The sequence below is a fragment of the Salmo salar genome, chromosome ssa13 (genome assembly GCF_905237065.1).
Source record: "Salmo salar chromosome ssa13, Ssal_v3.1, whole genome shotgun sequence".
NCBI classification, from domain to species: Eukaryota; Metazoa; Chordata; class Actinopteri; order Salmoniformes; family Salmonidae; genus Salmo; species Salmo salar.
The window spans coordinates 34162501-34184896 of NC_059454.1; the positions used below are offsets into that span (position 1 = coordinate 34162501).

At 41.7% G+C, this 22396-nt stretch overlaps 3 protein-coding genes across 6 annotated transcripts in view; all 3 read right to left on the bottom strand.

Annotated features, from left to right (window-relative positions):
* The window catches only part of LOC106567284 (synaptotagmin-2), an 80947-nt gene extending 69562 nt beyond the window's left edge, over positions 1-11385 (bottom strand). Inside the window, exon 1 of one of the 2 annotated variants that reach the window (XM_014136411.2) lies at positions 11106-11385. The gene's annotated coding sequence lies outside the window, so the exon portion shown is untranslated. The remainder of the gene's footprint in view (positions 1-11105) is intronic. The other variant, XM_014136412.2, reaches the window with a different exon arrangement.
* A 1368-nt stretch (positions 11386-12753) lies between these two features.
* oard1 (O-acyl-ADP-ribose deacylase 1) lies at positions 12754-15151 on the bottom strand. Of its 3 annotated transcripts, XM_045693165.1 has the most exons (7): positions 15013-15100; positions 14760-14822; positions 14228-14264; positions 13971-14136; positions 13746-13804; positions 13547-13659; positions 12754-13430 (listed from the first exon to the last, which is right to left on the bottom strand). In XM_045693165.1, exons 4-7 carry the CDS (start codon positions 14035-14037, stop codon positions 13295-13297), a joined length of 375 nt encoding a protein of 124 aa, XP_045549121.1. In that variant the 5' UTR covers positions 14038-14136; positions 14228-14264; positions 14760-14822; positions 15013-15100; the 3' UTR covers positions 12754-13294. The 3 variants fall into 3 exon arrangements, with proteins under 3 accessions (XP_045549121.1, XP_013991965.1, XP_045549120.1); XM_014136490.2 differs by lacking the exon at positions 14228-14264 and having other exon boundaries at positions 15013-15151; XM_045693164.1 differs by lacking the exon at positions 15013-15100 and having other exon boundaries at positions 14215-14264.
* Positions 15152-17085: 1934 nt separating this feature from the next.
* Positions 17086-20364, bottom strand: LOC106567350 (guanylyl cyclase-activating protein 2). The gene is made up of 4 exons (XM_014136489.2): positions 18670-20364; positions 18356-18505; positions 18120-18234; positions 17086-17826 (listed from the first exon to the last, which is right to left on the bottom strand). Exons 1-4 carry the CDS (start codon positions 18871-18873, stop codon positions 17675-17677), a joined length of 621 nt encoding a protein of 206 aa, XP_013991964.1. The 5' UTR covers positions 18874-20364; the 3' UTR covers positions 17086-17674.
* Positions 20365-22396: the final 2032 nt, after the last annotated feature.

Genomic DNA, 22396 nt, shown 5'->3' on the forward strand with positions numbered 1-22396 from the left:
AAATGGAAATGTTGTTTGGTGACGTCAATGGAAAATGTGTTGGTTGTTTTACCTCAGCAAAATATCATACAATTCTTGAAAACGAATATGCCAAAATACAAGAAAAGCCATTCCGTTAAAAGCCATTTCCATTCTTTCTGTATGCATGACAAAAAGATAATTTATTCTTGTGTTCGGATTGAGTTTTCCATCCTGCTATTATTATGTGTCTCTCTCTGTGAGTTCTAAAACCAAGGGGAATGTGACAGGCAGGAAGCAGCACTGATGGCGCCTACAGGATCTGCTCTGTATGCCGTGTCCTTCCTCTGCTCACTGGCCTCCAAAACTCAATGAATTGAAACGACCTTGTAGTTGAGCAACCACTCAGAGCCATTAAAGAACCAATTCCACTCTCTCTGGCAAACTTTCTCCCAGCACTGGAATCTGTGTTTCTTTAGCATCTGTTTGGCCAATCAAATAGGTATACCACATTACTAGAGCTAGCTAAATAGAAATATATAATATAAAGGGGGTGGTTTTTAATGTGAGGTGATAACATAATTTGGTCAATACAGTGTAGTAACAATATTTCTGAGAAGATATTGAATTAGTTAGGTCTAGTAGCTTCTCTGAACTGGCAAAAACATCACTCACGCATTCTTAATGTCAGATGGTCAGTTTTCCCAGTAATGCTGGGAGGTGGCAACTCTGTTTTTGCACTGGAAAGAAAGGCCCCTGGGAGTGGAATTAAATCTGAGCCAGAATATGCCTCTTCGTTTTTTAGATTTTGGTGGACAGAAGATGTAAATAAACACTGTTTATGTTTAATGCTGTAACACTTGCTTAAAATCAGAATGTATGCCAAATGCCCTTTTGAAGAAACATCCATGCAGAACATGAATGGGAAACCAGAAGCATTAACAACTTTATGATCCCATCACCCTAAAGCCTTCCGCAAGCTTCGGTTCGGCTGGGGGCCTAGTGTGCTCGCATAGTCCCTTAAAAGACATTCGCTTGAAAGACGAGAAAATGCAGCAATAGTACTGTTTGTCCATCTTGAGACGCCGTAGCCAGCATACACTCCCTCAAAATAGTCCGAATTAATCTAAGATAATTCAAGAAATTTGTCATTCATTTTGAAGTTTTTGCCGAGGAGATCTTAGTCGCGCAATTTGATATTAACTAAGATGTTTGGTGTGGTATTTCTCAAGTGAAAGAATGTGCATGAAAATGAGTTGTCTATCGTTGAATGACAACAAACATTGAAGAATCCCGACTGTTGACCAATGAAGGGGTGTAGACTTTGGCATGTCTCGAGCAAAAAATGTGCGTACACGAATAGCCTTTCCGAAGACCAAAACTTCAGAAAATGTCATAATATATGCACAAACTGATCCGAAGTGTTTGGGATTCAGAAGCATGCGGATGCCTTAAAGCTCCCATACTGTAGCAGCCTACAAATCACCCATAAGGTGCAGGAGAGAGGATTTTGATGATCAGGTATGAAGGAAAGTCATGAGTTACCTTTCTGGAGGGACCACACCTCTGTGCTTGATAGCAGCTTTGCACTGCTGCAGTGGGTATACAGGGTAATTTGTGTTGTAATTTAAGTCTGATCTGGTGGCTCTCAGGGGATGGGAATGAGATTGCAAACATTACAAGCTCCCCAGCTGTGCTTTGGGAGATTCAGGGCCGACGCGGGGTGCATTTCAAATGCCTTTGTGTTCTTCCTCAGCTCCCATGAAAAAAATAGACCTCAACCTACAAACAGACGTTGGCAGCCAGATCTTAAAGGAAACTATGACAGCTCTTAGCATTTTCTATCACAATGTTACCTTTGATTAGAAAACTGGACAGACATGAAAGTGCTCTTTGATTGTGTTTTTTTAAGGAGCAACAAAATAACAGGGAAACATTCAACAAATACATCAATTGGATTTTAGAGTGTATAAACTATAGTTTTATAGAGACACTACACCTGCGCAGCAACATGCAGTATCTCAGAGCAGTGACGTCTCACTGAGGATTTAGCAAGTTACAGTGCATTAGAATGGATGAGATGGGGGGGAACCACAGTGATGGGTAGGTGAGGTGACAGAGGTGCTCCCAGGTGGTATGATATGGGTGAAGAAACGGGCCAGATCATACAATCACCAGTGACAGCAGAGTCACAGTGGGGAGCCAGCTCTGACAGGGATAGTGACCTACTGTATACTCCAAAAACATGCCACCACCTTCTTGACCATTCTGACCAAGACCTGCCACACACACGCACAGACACACATGCCCCCACAGGCACGCACACTCTTGCTCTCACACACAAACACACCCACACAAATATGTACACATATACACACACACCGCTCACATTGCTTGTGTGAAACTGCAGCGTGGAATGCATGACTGATCTGGCAGAAAGCCTCCTCTGCAGGGAAACAGTGGTTATAAATACAACTGAGGAGATGAGGCTTTGGAAGCTTTTATTGCACACGCCTCACAGAGAGAGAAAGGGAACGAGGCCTCATAAAAAGGGTCTCATGTATACTTACATAACACTCAAGGTCCCTGTCACCATCTCAAGAACAACATTTTAGAAGGGGAGGAATAGCCTAGACGAAGGTCCCAACACATCAGTGAAACACCCATAGTATCATGCCCCCGTTGGCTCTGTGTGTTATCACCAGATGGGTCAAATAATAAGAAAGCATTTCACAGCAAATTGGCTGATTATGAACAGACTGAGTCAGAGAAAGAGGGCCCTGCAAAGAAGAAGTAGTGTGTTCTGGCACGCAGTATAGTGGAAGGTGATTGGATAATAGGGGCCAAGAGAACAGATGGGACAGGAACACAGAGAATAACAGAGCAGAGCAGAGCTGGACCAAACAGCTAAGGGTGCTTCCTCTGAATATGCATCCCCTCTTACCTTCACTCCCTGGCCTGCTCCCTGCTCCAAGCAGTTTTGCGTCTCTCTGACTGAATATGTCTGATAGAAATAGAAACACATGGGGTCATGTGCCCTATTTGCTTTTGCATGAAAATATGTCCTCCTTATATTCTGCTCGGAGCTCAGCATGCCTTCTGAACAGAGATTTCACACAAGAATAGGCTGGCTCCATTCCAGCAGCATTACTGTCTCTACCACTCACTATATTCTTCATACCGGAGCTCCGCCTTTTGCTCCTCCCCTTTCTCCTCCCCCTCTGGATTAATTATGCAGCTCAATGCAGCACTCTGAGTCCCGGCTGCAGCTCTGCTGGCTCACCCCCACCCCCATTCACCCCTACACATCGCAACTACATTATACTACATCCTCTCGTCTCTCCCTTTCTATCTCACACTCTGTCACTCTCTTGCTTTATCACACACACTCTCATTCCCTCCATTTGCCTCTGTCTCTCTCTCGCTATCTCTCTTTTTTCTTTCTTGAATTTTTCCTTGCGTCGTGACCAAGGCTGGGACATTCTTCGGTGCAAGAATGCCAACACACACTCACTGATGACACACAACACACACATCACAGTGCTTGCTCTAAGCACCATTGTGCGGGTAGCATGACATGCCATGTAAGACTCATGCTAAGATTGATGCTATCTCGATCACTCATTTGTCAGGCTATAAGAACATTTCTGATACTGGCATCATGGCATTTATCATATTAATGTTATGTGTTGTCATAGAAATGTGAATTTCTTATAGCGGATGCTCTAAAACCATGGATGGGCAACTAGTGGCATGCAGCCCTTTTGTAGGATAGCGGATCAATTTACAACGACTAAACATTTTCAAAATGTCGGTTAGGGCCCCAAAAAGGCTCTGACTACATGTATGGATGTGGGTACGCAGACCCGTGAGCCACTGCGCCCCCCCATGATGAGTTCAGATCTTTTGTGGCCCCCACCCCCATCAAATTTACCCATCCCTGCTCTAAACACACAAAGATTAGAAAAGCAGCAATTACACACATGGCTAGCCCACACATAATTGGACCAAGAGAACCCTCAACTCTAATTCCTTGCTGTCCAATGTATTTGTGGACTGACTGGGGAGAGTCCACTCTATTAAAAGAAAGGCCTTTGATATACAGGGGATTAAACAAGTGTTATACAAACTACACTACTTCACCAAATTAAATCATTCATTTCCAGCATCGGGTAGACTTTTCCAGAAACAAATCTCCAACCTAGGATGTGTTCAGCCCTGCTTGTTTGCTCTTTGCAATGAACACTGAGTGTACAAAATATTAGGAACACCTGCTCTTTCCATGACATAGACTGACCAGGTGAATCCAGGTGAAAGCTATGATCCCTTATTGATGTCACTTGTTAAATCCACTTCAATCAGTGTAGCTGAAGGGGAGGAGGCAGGTTAAAGAAGGATTTTTAAGCCTTGAGACAATTGAGAAGTAGATTGTGTATGTGTGCCATTCAGAGGGTGTATGGGCAAGTGCCTTTGAACGGGGTATGGTAGTAGGTGCCAGGCGCACCGGTTTCAGTGTGTCAAGAACTCCAATTTGTAAGTCGCTCTGGATAAGAGCGTCTGCTAAATGACTTAAATGTAAATGTAAATGTAAGAACTGCAACACTGCTGGGTTTTCATGCTCAACAGTTTCCTGTGTGTATCGAGTATGGTCCACCACCCAATGGACACCAGCCAACTTGACACAACTGTGGGAAGCATTGGAGTCAACATGGGCCAGCATCCCTGTCAAACACTTTTGACACCTTGCAGTGTCCATGCCATGATGAAGTGAGGCTGTTCTGAGGCCAAAAGGGGGTGCAACTCAATATTAGGAAGGTGTTCCTAATGTTTTGTGCACTCAGTGTAAATCTGAGGTAACAGGTAAACAGTCAGCTGAAAAGGGGAAGCTTAGCATGGTGTGCTGTGGGGAAACAAACTTCAGAGTCCAAACACACACCCAGCTGGGCATAGCAGACTCAAGCCCTCTTCAAATAGAGGAACACTGACTGAACATCAAACCCCTCAGGGGAACTATCAACTCTAAACACCACCAAATACACAGTCAGTCAGCTACTTCAGCATTAGATCAACATGATAGTAACTAAGATCAAATACAGCAGATAAACCTCTCGTGCCTCAGCCACTGCCCCAAAGGCAGACAGTGGGATGGAAACGTAACAACTGTTTGAGGAAGCAGAAAGAACTTGGATCTTCAATTTCCTAGATTAGCACTGTCCTGTATCTCAACCGTGTCTAGTGGTTTTCTGGACAAGGCATCCCATAGTTAGGCTTAACCTGTTTTAATTCAAAATGCATTAGTGTCTAGAATGGAAAGTTGACCACTGGGCTCTGTGTAAACAGAACTAAAAAGCCAAATGAACAAAGCACATCAACAACGCATCAGACTGATATGAGACAAACACAAATGATTTCTGGTCATGTGTTTGTCTCTCCGTTGTTGTCATTTCAACATGTCCCATAAGGGAGCTGGCTTTATTTGTCAGGGCATTAGGCTAGCCTACCCAGGGACAAAAGCATGTGATGTGTGCAAATGTTCCTAATGGGAGAAAAATGGAGGTGGGAGAAAGATGATGTACCATACAGCGATACTGGGGTTACTGGCCACATTTGGCATGGTCTGATATGGTTACAGTATGCTTGTACAGTGAAATAAATTACAATCCCATGACTGAATATACCAGGTCAAATTGGGCAGAACTGAATGTGTAGTATTTAGAGGTTTATATAATCCAGGAAAGCCTTAACATGAGATTAATTGCCCTGTATTGTCCATTCAACTTTTTGCTCTGAACATTCAATTGCACACTTCAAGTACCCCAGAATCAGCATAACAGAAAGACATATATCAGGTCAAGTGGAAAGAACAATTGTGTTCCTGCTGTTTTGGTTGCTGTGCTGTTCGTCAGCAGGCAGGCAGCCCTCTATGTCGCTCTGCTGCAGGGGTCTTTTCAGTGCATGGAACCGGATGGCAAGAACACAGCGGGGGCTGGGCACTGCAATGTGCTGCAGTGCTCCAAGCTTTGTACCGCACACCCACTCTCTCTCTCTCTCCCTCATATACTTCCGCTCCGCTCTTTCCTCTCATCATCTGTCTCCCTTATTCTCCATCTCTTTTCACATTCCTTTTCATGTCCCCTTCCTCTCCCATCTTTTTTCTTTTCTTCCTAATAATCCCCTCTATTTTTGTCTGCTCCATCACTCACTTTCTATCCTATTCTCATGCTCACTTTGAGCACACATTTCCCCAGGGTATGTGATGAGGTGCCCTGGTCTTGGTTGCTAGCAATGCACAACTGTACTGTTCTCTCCTCTCCTCCCACACGCAAGTTTATTTTTCAGGGTGACACTTCATCAAGGAGAGAATGTTCACCTTAATCATTTGGTATGTCCTTTATTTTTCTCGTCTGTCTCCTGTATTCTTTCTCAGTGGTAGCAATACATAAGGGCTGGATAACTTCTGTGAATAGTCATTGTGCCCTTCTGCATATCATTTTATCCATTCATAGCCTTATATTTTGTCATTATAAAGCTCTGGCTCCATTTCAGTCCATTCAGTTCCTCTCTGTAGTTGTTTGAATGTAATCCAATTCTAATAGAGTTTTGAGTTTGATTTGGTGGAATGCTCACAGTGCAGAATTGGCTGACATGTGGAGCTAAGCACTCTGCTAACCATGGTGTCAGGGTGACAGCAGTGTTGGCTCCGCTATATCGCCTTCGCCATCAGTAACAGGGGCGCACTAAACACCCCGTGTCACACAATCTGGGACAGGGGGTGTCACACCGAGAGGATGAGCAATGACAAGACTCCTGACACTTCTGCTGATCTGCCTCTTCCTGAGGTGCTATACACTCAATGGGTACAAGGGATTGTATACCTGCAGAGGTAAACCCAATGATCTATTAACCCAAAAGTCCAAAGCTTCTAAAAGAATGAACACATAATGTCTCAATTCAAAACAATGGAATTCAAATGTTTTAAATGAGACTTATTTCTCATTACCTTCAATGACCTGATGGTAACAAAAACATTAAAATCTCATTAGTTACAGTGCATTCGGAAAGTATTCAGACCCCTTCCCTTTTTCCGCATTTTGTTACGTTATAGCCTTATTCTAAAATGGATTCAATATTTTTTTTCTCTCATCAATCAACACACAATACCTCATAATGACGGAAGCAAAAACAGGTTTAGACATTTTTGTAAAAGCAAAAAACAGAAATACCTTATTTACATTAGTATTCAGACCCTTTGCAATGAGACTCAAAATTCAGCTCAGATGCATCCTGTTTCCTTTGATCATCTTTGAGATGTTTCTACAACTTGATTGGAGTCCATCTGTGGTAAATTAAATTGATTGGACATGATTTATATATGACATGTCTATATAAGGTCCCACAGTTGATAGTGCACGTCAGAGCAAAAACTAAGCCATGAGGTCGAAGGAATTGTCCGTAGAGCTCCGAGACAGGATTGTGTCGAGGCACAGCTCTGGGGAAGACAACGCAGGAGTGGCTTCAGGACAAGTCTCTGAATGTCCTTGAGTGACCCAGCCAGAGCCCGGACTTGAACCCGAACGAACATCTCTAGAGAGACCTGAAAAAAGCTGTGCAGGTACCATTCCCCATCCAACCTGACAGCGCTTGAGAGGATCTGCAGAGAAGAATGGGAGAAACTCCCCAAATACAGGTGTGCCAAGCTTGTAGCGTCATACCAAAGAAGACTCAAGGCTGTAATCACTGCCAAAGGTGCTTCAACAAAGTACTGAGTAAAGGGTCTGAATACTTACCGTAATTTCCGGACTATTGAGCGCACCTGAATATAAGCCGCACCCACTGAATTTAAAAATATATATTATTTTGAACATAAATAAGCCGCACATGTCGATAAGCCGCAGGTGCCTACCGGTACATTGAAACAAATGAACTTTACACAGGCTTTAACGAAACACGGCTTGTAACAAAAATAAATAGGCTTTAACGAAACACGGCTTGTAACAAAAAATAAATAATTAGCAGTAAGCTTTAGTTGTCTTTTTGCACTGAGTCAATTCCTAACGCTGCTGTTTCCAATGTCTTATCATCGACTCATTAAGACCAAGCTCCCGTGCAGCAGCTCTATTTCCTTTTCCAACAGCCAGATCAATCGCCTTCAACTTGAAAGCTGCATCATATGCATTTCTCCGTGTCTTTGCCATGATGAGGGTGACAAAATGACTACCGTAATCAGAATGATGGGAAGTTTGAGAGCGCTCGATTTAATCTAAACAGTAAACAAAAAAGTTTTTGACCTTAACCCGTTCCGCAATTTCATTGGTCTAATGAAAGCTTCATGCCGCCAAAAAACTGAGCACGTCACAAAATGTGTTTTTTTGGAGAAAAAAAATTGAAAGCGGGAAAAATCCATATATTAGCCGCGTCATTGTTTAAGCCGCGAGGTTCAAAGCGTGGAAAAAAGTTGCGGCTTATAGTCCGGAAATTACGGTATGTAAATGTGATATTTCTGTTAAAAACAATTATAGATGTGCCAAAATTTCTAAAAATCTGTTTTTGCTTTGTCATTATGGGGTATTGTGTGAAGATGGATGAAATTGTTTTTTTCTCTCATCAATTTCGGAAAAAGGCTGTAACGTAACAAAATGTGGAAAAAGTCAAGGGGTCTGAATACTTTCCGAATGCATTGTATATCACAGGACATGTCTGATTTTTCATGACCTTATTCATGATCTGTCTCTTTCATAGGAGTGATTGGACAGTAAAGTGCCATACTATTTCATTCAACAGTCAGGTTATATCCTTCAGTTGCTGTGATTGGTCCTCTGACTGAAGACCACACTGATTCCAGTCCTTCCACTAGCTGTTCTATCCTGATTACAATACTCAATACCAACAGCGATATATCCACTGTTTCAAATCCCGCTATGCTAATTCAAGATAAGTACTTTTTAGGCTCCTTCAGACTTCAGTGGTTCTCAACTTCTCACAATTTCAGTCTTATAGAGGACAGCAGCTAATACTTGGACACAGTGAGGGGTGTCATTGCAGCGTTGCTATTAGCAGCTGGGGTTTCTCAGCAGTGCTATCTCAGTGACTTCCTCAGCGTGATGTCTCTACCCTGCTGGGAGTCTCTCAACCTCATCCCCAGGATAATGTGAAGAGGAACAGTCTTCATAATTCCATGGGTGTCAATGGTCATTAGTGTTGTTGGCATAATCATTTACCTCATCTGAAAAATATACATTAGTTCATAAATTACTAATTTTCCAGAATGCAAAATCTAAGCCTATTATGAAGAGTTTGGTCATTTAAAAAAAATGTATGTTAAACTCACTGAGTCTAGGCTACGCAGGAGTAGGCCTACTCCAGAATCAGCATGGTTATGATTTCCATTTGAATATGATTGTTCTGACTGTGTTTTAATGTGTGATTCATTGTGGCCACTTGCAAGCACAGGAAGGGATATGATAGTTGCTGAAGTCGCTCACAGAATTGGGGAAGTACTACTCATCGTCTATCACTATGGTACTAAGATGGCAGTGCTACAGTGTGTGTGGTGTAGTGTAAAACAAAATGTTGGTTTGAAATATTGAGGATGGGACACACTAAAATAGCTTTGCAGTCTCTCAGAGAAAGAGCCACCATGCTCACAAAAGGCAGAGAGACATGAATAATAAAGTGGGTTTCTCCCTTTCTGGTCCACAACTGCCATGGTATAGTGGATATGCTGCTATCGTGTCTCTGGGAGATTGGGTCAGACTGCTATAGAGCAAGGATCTGGGGTCAGCAGCTCTGGTCAGGAGAGGATGGGTCCCCAACCCTCCTAGCTTTCCTCCTGTCCTGCCTACTGAGTGGGAGTATCCTTTTCAATGCCAGAAAGAGGACATGGTCTGTAAATCCTTTACAAACACAGATTCTTCACACTACTCTCCCAAACTAATACTGAACCTGGTTTCCAGATTGAGTAAATAGCCTACAACTGTGGAGAGCAGAGCTGCCCCTAAAAATAAACAGCAAATCATTAAAAGATCATCTTCACTCATTTTACAGTACGATCTATAAAGATACAGTACTATCTTATTAGACACGTCGCAAATATTTTAGATAGGCAACAGATGAAAGAAACAGCGCCTACTGCTGGCCGCTGTAAATTAGTCAAACAGAAAAATGTCAAGGTCATAATCACATCAAATGACATCACAATGAGCTAAATAGAAAAGTGTAAATACGCCTCATATAAGCCGCAAGAAAATATATTTTTATATTGAAAACACCCCATCTGTCTGTTAGATTGCGTTATGTGTCCAGTAGCCCTTCATAAAATCTTTAAAATGCCCTTAGCCTTGACTTTCCTCTGCGGTTGCTACTGTGTGACCACTGAGGGTTGAGAGAGAAACCCTCCTCTTTCCATGGAAGGAGATTCCTCCAGCCCTGCATAACCTCTCTGTGAGATAGTTCACAGGGGCTGCAGGCACAGACTGAGCCCCAGTGAACTATCAATTTCTCTACACACCATTTCTAATTAAGACAGATCAATCTCTACACACCATTCCTAATGCACGTGTTATCTAAGCAACCCAAATGCATGCATCATATTACAGAGTATTCACATACAGCTGCACACAAAATGAGAGTCCACACATACGAGTGCACACATCGTCCCCTTTTGGGATTATCATTATGCAGTACATATGTTTCATCGTGAAATGATGCACCTGTCCACCTGACCTCTCATTTGAACCATCAACATCAAACTTCAAAAATGTATATATATTTTTTTTTAATTCCTCATCCCAGGAAACTTCAAGTTTGCTCTGAATTCACAAAAACTGCATGGTTATGTTAAGTCCCCCTTCCCCATGTCAGCAAGATGCTGGGGTCTGGGGAAGCTCCACTATCTATGGACTGAAATGGGATACTGCTGCACTTGACAACTGTGTGCACAGAGAGTAACTTGGCTTGGAGCATCAGTCCCGCTCTAGCCTTCTCTCTCCTTCCCTGTCAAGTCTCAATTATGTAAACATTTAAAAAGAAAAAATCTCTAAATGAATTATCAACTAATTAGCTCCAATATGTCCTTATAATTATATCAGGAAAAAAATAACTTCAAAAGCATCCCACCAGCCCAACAGTAGATGTGAAAAGCAGTTTACCTTGTGTCCTGGGTCTCTTCCTCCTCAGGGCAAACGTCTCTAGCAGCTTCAGGGCACTGAGATAGATAGAAAAAAAGAGAATGAAAATTCCTTCAAGAATTACTTTCTCTTATTTCCAGTGTTAGAATAATTGACTAGTGCATAGTTCTAGAACACTGTGGACTCTTGCCTCACATCCACACACACCCTAATGGATTACTACAGTAAAGTAATACAAATCAGCTCTGGGGAGGGATAAAAACTACACACACACAGCAGTTTTTTCTTCACTCGTTCTGCTGCTTTTTTTAATGCTGTATCAGCCTGTATCGCCACCTCATTGGCTAAGCTGCTCTTCAATAACATAAGCGCTGTGCTTTAATTGGGAGGGGCAATTTCACGGTGCATCAGGACCCCTCCCGCCAAGCTCTTTTTTTCTCTAAAGTGGACAAGCATGCCGAGCTCTCCAGATTCATACACAGAGCGTAAAAAAGAAGGGAAGGGAGGAAGGACATGAGAGAAAAAAAGGGAGTGTTAGGAGGGAGAACTAAGGAAAGTAGCAAATCAGTGAGCTGCTATAGGACAAACACAGGCACGCTGAGCTAGGATTCTGTGTATTTCCATGGTTAGGATTTTTGAGACACAAGCAAAGACGACCACTGCATTTCTGCAGTGTGTGCTGGACCTATGCAGTACAGTGATGTGTCAGGAGGCTCAGGCCAGATAAAAGGGAGACTTCCCAGGGCTCACTGCAGAGTACAGTCTAATTGCTGTGTTAGGGGGATGGGAGGAGGAGGGGGTCGAATGCAGTGATGCCGAAAGACATCAATCCAGGAATAGAGGAATCAAGGTAGCTGCAGTGTACCCAGTGACAAATGCATATTCCTCATGAATTATTGAAGGTGCCCCAGAAAGCATGGGGAGTAGGTGGGGGCAAAGCCAGGCAGCAGGCTACTGCTCTGTCTTTTCACTAGAAGACCTGTCAGACTGTACACTGTCTAGCTAACTATTGTACGCCCGCGTTATCATAAACACATTTGTTTATAGTCATTGTAAATGGCAAAATATGCTATTCCTTTCAAGTAATGTAAGTACAGGCAATCCAGCGAAAGGATGGCTGGTTGTGTGTGCATTCGACTCAAGTTTCATGTTGTAGAGGAGGGCTTGATGTACTGGAGGGCTTCAACATAAAATGGTTCTGTGGGTTTGACTTTGTGGTGTCAGATTCCCTATTCCCTTCCCCCACCCTCCCTTACATCTGGCGCCGGCATCGTCTTTCAGCTGCTTTTACAGTACAATACACTCAAGATCAACATTACATCATACAATACCGTGGCCATATGTGCCGCAGCTGCACCCCGCTAAGTCTTTTGTGATGGTCATAGCATTAGAATCACATTAAAAAGGTAGCGTTCAGAGTCCGCAGCATCAAGCTTGTGACTCATGAGCAAAGCCTGATGCACAGCCCTAGTCAGTAGATGAAGAGATGGGTATTAGGAATGACTAAATGTATTTGTTCAGATCATCTGTCCTCCTGTATGGTATGACGGGTGATATAGATACATTTAGTCATAAGGTGAATGTGATCGGTAGATCACATAGCACCATTTACACTGGACAGTCAATCTAAACATATACAAATGATAAGAACCACAGGTTTAGCGAAATGTATACAACACATTTGATTTTATTACTGCAAAATAACAATCTAGTTTTCATAAGTTATGCTCATGTAAGGTACTTGTACATTACAGGGTATTTACAGCATATGACAAATCTGTATAGATCACACCACAGAAGCCATGTGGAGAAAACTATAATTGGTGCCCCCATCTGGTGGAGAATAACTCTACTGAAGGGTTAGAATTAACATGACAATATGCACTTGTAATTTCAGAGAAACATCAAACACAGGGGTAAATTAAAGATTAGGCGGTAAAGGATATGATTCTTAAAGTAAAGTGCTATATTTTGAAAGTAAACATTTCACCAAACTGTGGACAGGTGCATATCCATATGCTGAGTAAACTTGGCAATGAAATATACACGCTGTGTCAATCAACACAATATGGTCCAAGTTTTATTTCATACAAAACCCATTGTCATAAGAGTTGAAAAACACAGGCTTGGAGCCTATGACAAAAGGTGATAGAGAATATAACCATAACAAATGTCCCTGAAACATGATTTACTTTGGTTTACAGAAAACATCAATGGAAACTTGGTTTCCCTGTGGGTTTTACGGAGAGAGTATACACAGTGATACTTATATCTGTAGACTGGAATACCTGCTCAAGCATCTTCTCCACTTTATCCCAACTCAGTCGATCAAGGCCACAGCCGATGCTGTAGAATAGAAGGATAGGAAAAATGGAAGTTGAGTCAGCATACCAACAATATGCAAATGAATTAAATGTCAAGATAATGGTGATTTGTTTGGTGTAGAATGTATTTATACAAACCGAGGCATTGATATTCCAGTTACTCCATTTTGTAAGCAATGAGACTTCATGTCATCGAGGCTCTGCCGTAGGTTGTCATAGGTAGGTTTGTGGCTGTATTTTTCCTTTGTAATCTGTAAGAGAGAGACACCATAAAAGATCACAAAATAAAAGGCTTTATATGTTTTAGTTGGTTGGTATATAGCGCCAAGCATCTTACCAGGTAGTACACAAAACGCTTGTTTCTTTTCAGGACAGCACATTGCCCTGGCACCTTCTCTGAAGTAAAAACCAGTAGACAGTGATCTTGATCAATGACATTGGCTTATGATATATACTATGCCTTCTATCTGTAGTGCGAACTTTCAAGTGAAAATGGCACATCACAACAAACTTCCATTACATGCAGAGTGCATAATAACAAACATGAATACACAGGACTCACTCTGTTTCTTCAGCTCATCTACTCCACTAAATTGTTTCTTGAATTTGACAGCGATGCCAGCCCCCATGCGACAGTCCTCGCTGATACAGTGGGCCAGGACCTCATCTTCAGGACAGGAGAACAGGTCCCCCTTCACATGACGCAGGCTCCAGCCGCCTTCTGCATTCTGGCCATGAGAGGGCAGCATTACACCACAGGACCAGACATCAAGTATATAACTAGTTATACCAAAGAGTTTTCTAACCTCTGTCCTTTACCTTAGCTCCAGATAAGTAGTTAGCTTGCGAAGTAGGACTGTAACAACATAATATGGGCACTGTTTAAATGCCATTCAACGGTATGGCGGCATTACCTACTAGCTAAATATGGTGGTTTCTAGACAGATTCCGACCATACACTTGCTTACGGCTGCACAGGGGTAAGACAGGCTTCCTGTTTAGAGGACGACAACGCGGAGCCCAGTATGATAGGAAAACATACCTCACCCCAGGGATGACAAATGTGTTGGGACTCCGAATTGTCACAACTGCTACACAAATAAGATTGAACGACTTCTAAAACACTAGAAGTCGTTAAATTTTCTTGGTGTAACAGATGGGATAATAGGCCAATTCAGAGTACAACGCATTTCTCATTCCTGGATTGAGGTACATTTTCGGAGCCATATCTCGCGCTGGCTCTGTGGTTTCAATCTAAACAAGAAACCGGTCAGACCCAGTGCCGCTGTAAGAAAGCGTAGGCTCGAAGTCTATTCAGTCTAATTTAGGTATTTTTATGTTGGCCACTTACCTTATATTTGTCAATAGAGCTCACTGGCTCTTCAGATACAGTTGACATTATACGACAGGTAAACTGTAATCAACCAGGTAGAGGGAGAGATAGGCAATTGTTGTTTAAATGCAAGGTAAATGAAAGTGCAAGCTATATGAAAGTACATTTGATTATTTGAACCGGCAGTATTAGCTAGCACTACAACAAGCACATGTGGCTGACTATTGCATAAAGCTGGCTTTGATGTATTTTTCTTAATTTAGCAACTTACTGAGCTATCGTCAAAGTCGTTCAGTTTCTCTTTCAATTTAACCAAAATGTGGACATTGACAGCTAGCAATCGACTTCCTCTTTGTGTCACAGATTGGAATTCGTCCCAGCATATCCAAGGCCAGGCGAAACTGCTTAAACCTATCCAATCATTTCATATCAAAGGTAGGAGGCGCTAGAGGTACATTATGCTCGTGCTCCAGTACCTCCACCATCAATGCTGAAAGTGAATACTTACTTAAAAAGTCGGATATTTCTGAGTTTCATAGATTCGACTAGTACGTGAACGCGGCATAAGATTTTAATATTATTAGGTTATTTTATGATATAGTGATGTTGTAGCTTCGAGCTACGCTGATACCGCGTTCAAAAGAACTGGGAACTCGGAAAAAAACGAGCTCCGACTGGAGAAAATCAACTTGGAATTCGGGCCTCTTTCAAGAACTCCGACTTTCCGACCTGAAGATCACTGACGTCATGATTTTTCCGAGTTTCCTGTTGTTTTGAAAGAGGCATTAAATGGATAGTGCATTTAGTCAGGGGCCAGGGCTATATAATAGGCTTACATTCCATACAATAGGTCAACATGGGTGTTTATTTAAGCAGTAAGTCCCGAGGGGTGTGGTATATGGCCAATATACCATGGCTAAGGGCTGTCTGGGGGTATCATCAGACGGGGCCACAGTGTCTCCTGTCTCAGCCTCCAGTATTGATGCTGCAGTAGTTTATGTGTCGGGGGGCTAGGGTCAGTCTGTTATATCTGGAGTATTTCTCCTGTCTTATCCGGTGTCCTGTGTGAATTTAAGCATGCTCTCTCTAATTCTCTCTTTCTTTCTCTCTCAGAGGACCTGAATCCTAGGACCATGCCTCAGGACTACCTGGCATGATAACTCCTTGTTGTCCCTAGTCCACCTGGCCATGCTGCTGCTCCAGTTTCAACTGTGCTGCCTGCGGCTATGGAAGCCTGACCTGTTCACTGTGATTACTATTACATGACCATGCTGGTCATTTATGAACATTTTAACATCTTGGCCATGTTCTGTTATAATCTCCACCCGGCACAGCCATTAGAGGACTGGCCACCCCTCATAGCCTGGTTCCTCTAGGTTTTTTCCTAGGTTTTGGCCTTTCTATGGAGTTTTTCCTAGCCACCGTGCTTCTACACTTGCATTGCTTGCTGTTTGGAGTTTTCTGTACAGCACTTTGATATATCAGCTGATGTAAGAAGGGCTATATAAATACATTTGATTTGATTCTTATGCACAATGCAGTGTGCCTGGATATAGCCCTTAGCTGTGGTATATTTGCCAAACACCGCAAACCCCCGGAGGTTACCTTATTGCTATTATAAACTGGTTACCAATGTAATTAGAGAAGTAAAAATAAATATTTTGTCATAACAATGGTTTACGGTATGATATACCACAGCTGTCAGCCAATCAGCATTCAAAGCTCGAACCACCCAGTTTATAATTAGCCCTTGATCATCAGTCAGTTACATTACATTAGGCCTACACATAAGTTGTTGGATGAAGGCGTCTTCTGTATGGGGAAGTTTTGTTAATAGCTGCAACGCTCGGTCTGAACATTAACACACATCACTTGTGGTATGGTTTTGGAAGCATAAAGACCATATTTTTCATATTAGCGAGAAATAATGAAAAAGTTAAATTGATACACACCTTTAATTATAGGGTTAGGGTTCCCACACAGCCATATTGCCATGTTACAGCGCTTGTTTATGGAAAACTGATAGAAGACAGTGTGGACTACCTGTGCCAATTAGCTGTCTGCATCTCTGAACACCTGTGTGGGAGCCCACAAACGTGTTGTCACTGAAATATTGTTGGCTGTAACTGTTAAAAAAGTTTACAGTAAGTGCATGTGTATTTTGCATTTGTTTAATGTGATATGAAAGTGAGGGTTATGTTTCTAGAACCCTACCGCAATTGAGAATCGATTCACTTTAAGATGGTGTATTTGGCTGTTTTGGTTTCCAGAGCCAATTCGCCCTTTAAACAGAACATGTAAGGTCCTTGGACTAAGGAGTAACGTTAAACTTCTTTTAGTCCAATATTGGGCAAGGTGTTTATTATGCAACTTCATACACATTTACTGTTCAATGAATATGGATTTCAAGTTCAACACACAAAAAGAGAGGTGGTGCCCTAAAGTTCTAAAAATGCAAAAATGGTGCCAGAAATGTAATAAGACTGCTACCGGTGAACTATATTGTCAGCTCTATTGAAACCTCATGAAGTATAAGCCCCCAAATCGGATGGATGCTTTGTTAACCAGCAAAACATAATTGCAAAATAAACTCTACGATCTGCCTCTGCATGATGTCTTTCAATCATAATGAGATGGAGAAAACTGGTCCCTTTCACTGTAGCCTGCACATACAAAATGCAATCCTGAGTAGTGGAACACACACAACCATCTGGGCAAACAGAAACACATTGGTATGTACACATTAGGGATTTCAAAAGAGAATGGTGCGTTTGCTGTTTATGGGGAGAGAGGAAGAGTTATTAGAGCAGTGATTTCCCCCTCTGGACAAGAGTCCACAGTCTACGTGGGCATAGTGGTAGTGTCTGCCGGCATAGGATAGCTGAAGCTGCTGGTAGATGGATTCAACTTTTGATTGAAAGTCGTCCAGAAACTTATTGCAGAGGTCCAGCTTCAGAGCTCACTCCAGAGCTCTTACGTCGCCGTTCACTGATCCAGTCCCCAGGGTTGACGTCCATTTGCAGCATCTTCATCACCCACTTGTCTCTCCTGGCCCCGTCAATGAACTCATCCAGAGACAGCTCCCCTGACAGAGGAGAGATAGTTAGCATTACCCATTAACTAGTGAAACCAAAACACATACACCGAAGGAAAAACATTACTCACCCATGGTCCAATTTTCTAAATACTCTGGAATGTGTTACACCAATTAATGACTAAGTCGCTTTGGATAGAAGAGCCTGCTAAATGGCATATACTGTATATGTCTGTGTGTTACAGTCATAATGGTATGGAAATCACAGTGAGAACCTGCTAAATCATTAAAAGCACAGATCAAGCTGTCAGAGAACAGTAAGGGGGTAAAGAAAACGTCCTCACCATCTCCGTTTTCATCCACCAGTTCGAATATTCTGTCGACCACTTGATCTGGGGTCAGGAGGTTACACTCTGCATCCAGTTCTCCATGACAGGCTTTCTTCAGTCGGTAGATGGACTGAGAGAAGATAACATTTTGGAATTATATCCCATATGTATACTGTACATGTCTATAGAAATACTATATTTTATTTCATCAAACACTAATCTTTCAACGACTGGAAAATGTTGGTTGTTACCTCTACAATCTCCAGCAGCTCTGTCTTGTCAATGCAACCACTTCCATCTTTGTCATACATTTTAAAAGTCCATTTCAGTTTATGTTCCAACTTGCCCCTCAAGACCAGGTTAAGGGCTGCAACATACTCTAGAAAATCAATTGTGTTGTCCTGCAAAGGGGGAAAAAGAATCATAAAAGATTGAAATGATACTCATCAGTAAATACTGAAATGAAGAGAAAAGGTGTTCAACAGTTATCACTTGAAAGACAACATGTGGACACTGTGGCCCTCAAAGGCCCCCATCAGATTACTGTAATCTGTATGCTACTCACTCCGTTCTTGTCGAAGGCACGGAACATATTCTCAATATAATCCGCTGCCTCCTTGTTGTTAGTAACGCCGAAGAAGCTCTTGAACTCGTGCATATAGAGTGTTCCACTTGGGCACTCCACCACAAACTTCTTATACCACTCCTGCAGCTCTGCAACATCAATTTCCTGGTCTGAGTCGCTCTCCTCACTTAGTCGCTGACCCATCACGGAAATAGTACTCAAATACTTTGAAGAGCCTCTTTAGTTGAAGGTGTTGTCTCATTTTTTATTGGACTCCTTAGTTGAAGAGGTTGTCACTCATGATTTAAAGTTGTCTGTCAGTCAGTGGTGTAGCTCTACTCTTTGGACGCTCCACAAAAAAAATATATATATTCCAACTATGTCCCCATTACCATCACAACTGCACCTTTTGAATCCATCCACTGTGTCTGTACTATTACTAAAGAAAAATGCTATATTTCCATACATAAACAAAAATAGTGCAACAGAAACAGTGAGTTAGTATTACCCCTGGTCTGCCAATGCTGCACTGAGGGTAGAGACTGGGCAAGGACTGTTGTGGATCACATGACACAAGGGATTAGGAATACATACCTACTGTCTGGATCAATTAGTTCATAGTGAGATCATCAGAAGATTTGCCTTTGTCCATTTCCAAAATATTGCTCAAGGGTCAGTATGGGAAATCCTGTCAGTCCAAGGCAAGTGAGCTGCTAGAACTACTGCAACAGACAGGTGCTGAACAAAATAATAGGTATAAAGATGTTTCAAACTGAACTGGTAATGTAGACTACTATAAACCTAAAAGGAAGAGCCGTTGACTTGACATCAGGGTAACAGTGTGACATGAGGAAATTGATCAACCGAAAGAAAAGGTAAAGGACCAGTTTCCCAGACCCAGATTAAGTTTTGTCCTGGACTAAAAGGCACTTTCAATGGAAACTATCAATTGAGATTTTTTTCTCCCTCCATGGTGAGGTTTAATCTGGGTCCAGGAAACTGGCCCATTATGTCACCTCTGATTCAGAGGGATTGGGTTAAATGCAGAAGACACATTTCAGTTGAATGCATTCAGTTGTGCAACTGATTACATATCCTCTTTCCCTTCCCTATTCTAGCCATCGTAGCCAAAATAATGTACAACTGGGAAATTTTACACATGCCCATAAGCATGATGAGACGTTAATTACTTAACTCAGGAACCACACCTGTGTGGAAGCACCTGCTTTCATTATACTTTGTATCCCTGATTTACTCAAGTGTTTCCTTTATTTTGGCAGTTACCTGTACATTGAGTCATATACAGGTAAGACCCAGTAAATTCCCTGGTGAAATATGAAGTCCATGAGCATCTTTGAGCAGATCACTTTTGTCAAGTAGGTCAAGGTTTCCCAAAGTCGGTCCTGTGGCCCCCCCGGATGCACGTTTTGTTTTTTTGACCTAGCACTACACACAGTGTTGGGTAGGTTACTTTCTAAATGTAATCTGTTACAATTACCTGTCCAAAATTGTAATCCGTAATGTAACTTTTGGATAAACCAAACTCAGTAACGTAATCTGATTACATGCAGTTACTTTGATTACCTTCCCCTTACGATGCATTAAAAGAAGACAAGCATGTATGTTACCAATTGAACCAGATCTATTGCAGGATAAATCAATGTTAAAGTTTACATAGCTGGCCATATGGATGTTACATTTTACTTTATGGGTTGGTTATGTAGGCTTCTTCTAACTCATCGCTTTCTACTACATATAATAATACAATTAAATTATATCTTTACATTAAAAAACAAAGTCTATCAGAATTCCAGTCATGTTATACCCCTTGATCTTCAAGAATAGGACTTGGAAATATGGAAGTATAGACTAGCCAAATTGTTTTACCTGAGCATAACCCCAAAACAAAGGACTTATTAGCCAGCCCTACACTGTTGTTTATGATTTTGTTGTCATGCAGGACTGATTGGGCTCATTGATTAGAGTTGACAAATAAATGCTGCGCTCATGCTTTGAGCACTACTGAAAAGTACTATTTACATGTGAAAAATGAATGCCACATGCTGCATTTGCTATAGGCCAATTGTTTAACTTTTTGTTGGTGACTCATTGATATCTTGATAATGTGCAGCTGTTTAAAGGGCAAATCCACAGATGAAACAATAGTAAAACGGTCACCCCGCCTCTTTTGGTAAAACGCTGAGGGATGAGCCTGGAGAAATGTAACCACTCTCAGATTAATAGACAGAGCTATGGATGCAAGGACTGACCATCCATGATATCAACATTATTGTTTTAACATGTTATGAGGCTATACAGTGTTTGTTTACATGTATAATGTTTACAAACATTGGCGGAAAACCAGCTTATATTTTGGGTTCTCGTGGAGAATGATAGTTGAACTAAGCTCATGACGCATTTATAAGTTTATAAATGAAGAATCAATGGATATATGTATCCAAAATTGGATGTAGCAACTACAGATTGCCCCTTTAAGTCTATCAAAAGCGTGCGAGTTTGAATATGTCCATTAAGCCTATGAATTCAAAAAAATGTATTAGCATGAATTAAATTGAGCAATAAAAGCCCCACTTCTATTGGATAGGCTGGGATCCGCACTGTGCAGCTGTTACAAGAGCGCATTGTTCACTAGCTGTCCACTGGTTTCAAAAACAATGATTGATAGGCAGCTTAAAATAGTTTAATTCAAACATTATTGGGTTCAAATACACATTTAGATTTGTGAACAGCCATCCACAACCACCACAATCCGTAAGGCGTAAATAGCTAAATGAGAGAGCAGCAGTGTGATTCACATCAATGTGCTATGTAGATAACAATAAGTAATATACGTATCGCCGTAGACTACACCACTGCTGTCATCCTTACCTCCAAGTGTTAATTCAAGTTGGATCATCTTTGGATGCCGACAGCAGTCATACCATTGAAAGACATAGCTTGTACGGTTAGCCTACAAGACTATTCCTGTTTTTTTCTCACGATCCATCAAACCCATTTGGTGTGTCATCATAGTGGTCTCTGACTTCTGGTCAGACTCTCAGTTCGAACAAATTCGCACCTTTTTTCAATGCTTATTTGAATGACATCGAGAAACCAGAGAAGTGTCCCCCCCCCAAAATCCTCCTTTCTGAATTTAAAAGTAATCCTCGAATGAATCATGTCGTTTTTCAAAAGTATTTGTAATCTGCTTACAATATTTTTCCTTGTAACATATTACAGTTACCGTTTTGTTGGAATCCCTTACTCCCCAACCCTGACTACACTGTTGACTAAAATAATAAAAACTTGATGAGTTGGTTATTTGAGTCAGCTGTGTAGTGCTAGAGCACATTAAGGGGACCATTTTTTTTTCGTTTTGCGCCTACATGTCGACTGTATGAATTTTACTGTTTACAGGCTTTGGTTCTTCCATTTATATTTCGAGATTGAACGTTCGCGCGTTGGATGCACCGATTGGTGTCACCTCGTTAGGCAATATAGTTTACACCTAATACTGGCTTGTCATCCAGTGTTGCCAATTTAGCGACTTTGTCACTATATTTAGCGAGTATTCAGACCCCTCTAGTGACACATTTTCAAAAAAATCTAGCGACTTTTTCTGGTGTTACTGGAGACTGACGTGAAATCACGTATCGTTCTTACTCTTCTCAACCAGCAGCGGGTGCTGCCGTGGGCCCCATCCCCGTCCCACCCCCGTCCCAAAGCG

Excerpts from the sequence above, each read along its gene's own strand:
- LOC106567350 (XM_014136489.2), bottom strand. The coding sequence starts at position 18,873 with ATGGGTCAGCGACTAAGTGAGGAGAGCGACTCAGACCAGGAAATTGAT. Across the intron at positions 18,235-18,355 it reads AGCTGCTGGAGATTGTAGAG|TCCATCTACCGACTGAAGAA; the intron begins GTAACAACCAAC and ends ATCTTCTCTCAG. Across the intron at positions 17,827-18,119 it reads GGTGGATGAAAACGGAGATG|GGGAGCTGTCTCTGGATGAG; the intron begins GTGAGGACGTTT and ends CTCCTCTGTCAG.
- oard1 (XM_014136490.2), bottom strand. The coding sequence starts at position 14,807 with ATGTCAACTGTATCTGAAGAGCCAGTGAGCTCTATTGACAAATATAAG. Across the intron at positions 13,805-13,970 it reads AGATGAGCTGAAGAAACAGA|AGAAGGTGCCAGGGCAATGT; the intron begins GTGAGTCCTGTG and ends TTTTTACTTCAG. Across the intron at positions 13,431-13,546 it reads ACTGGAATATCAATGCCTCG|CATCGGCTGTGGCCTTGATC; the intron begins GTTTGTATAAAT and ends TCTATTCTACAG.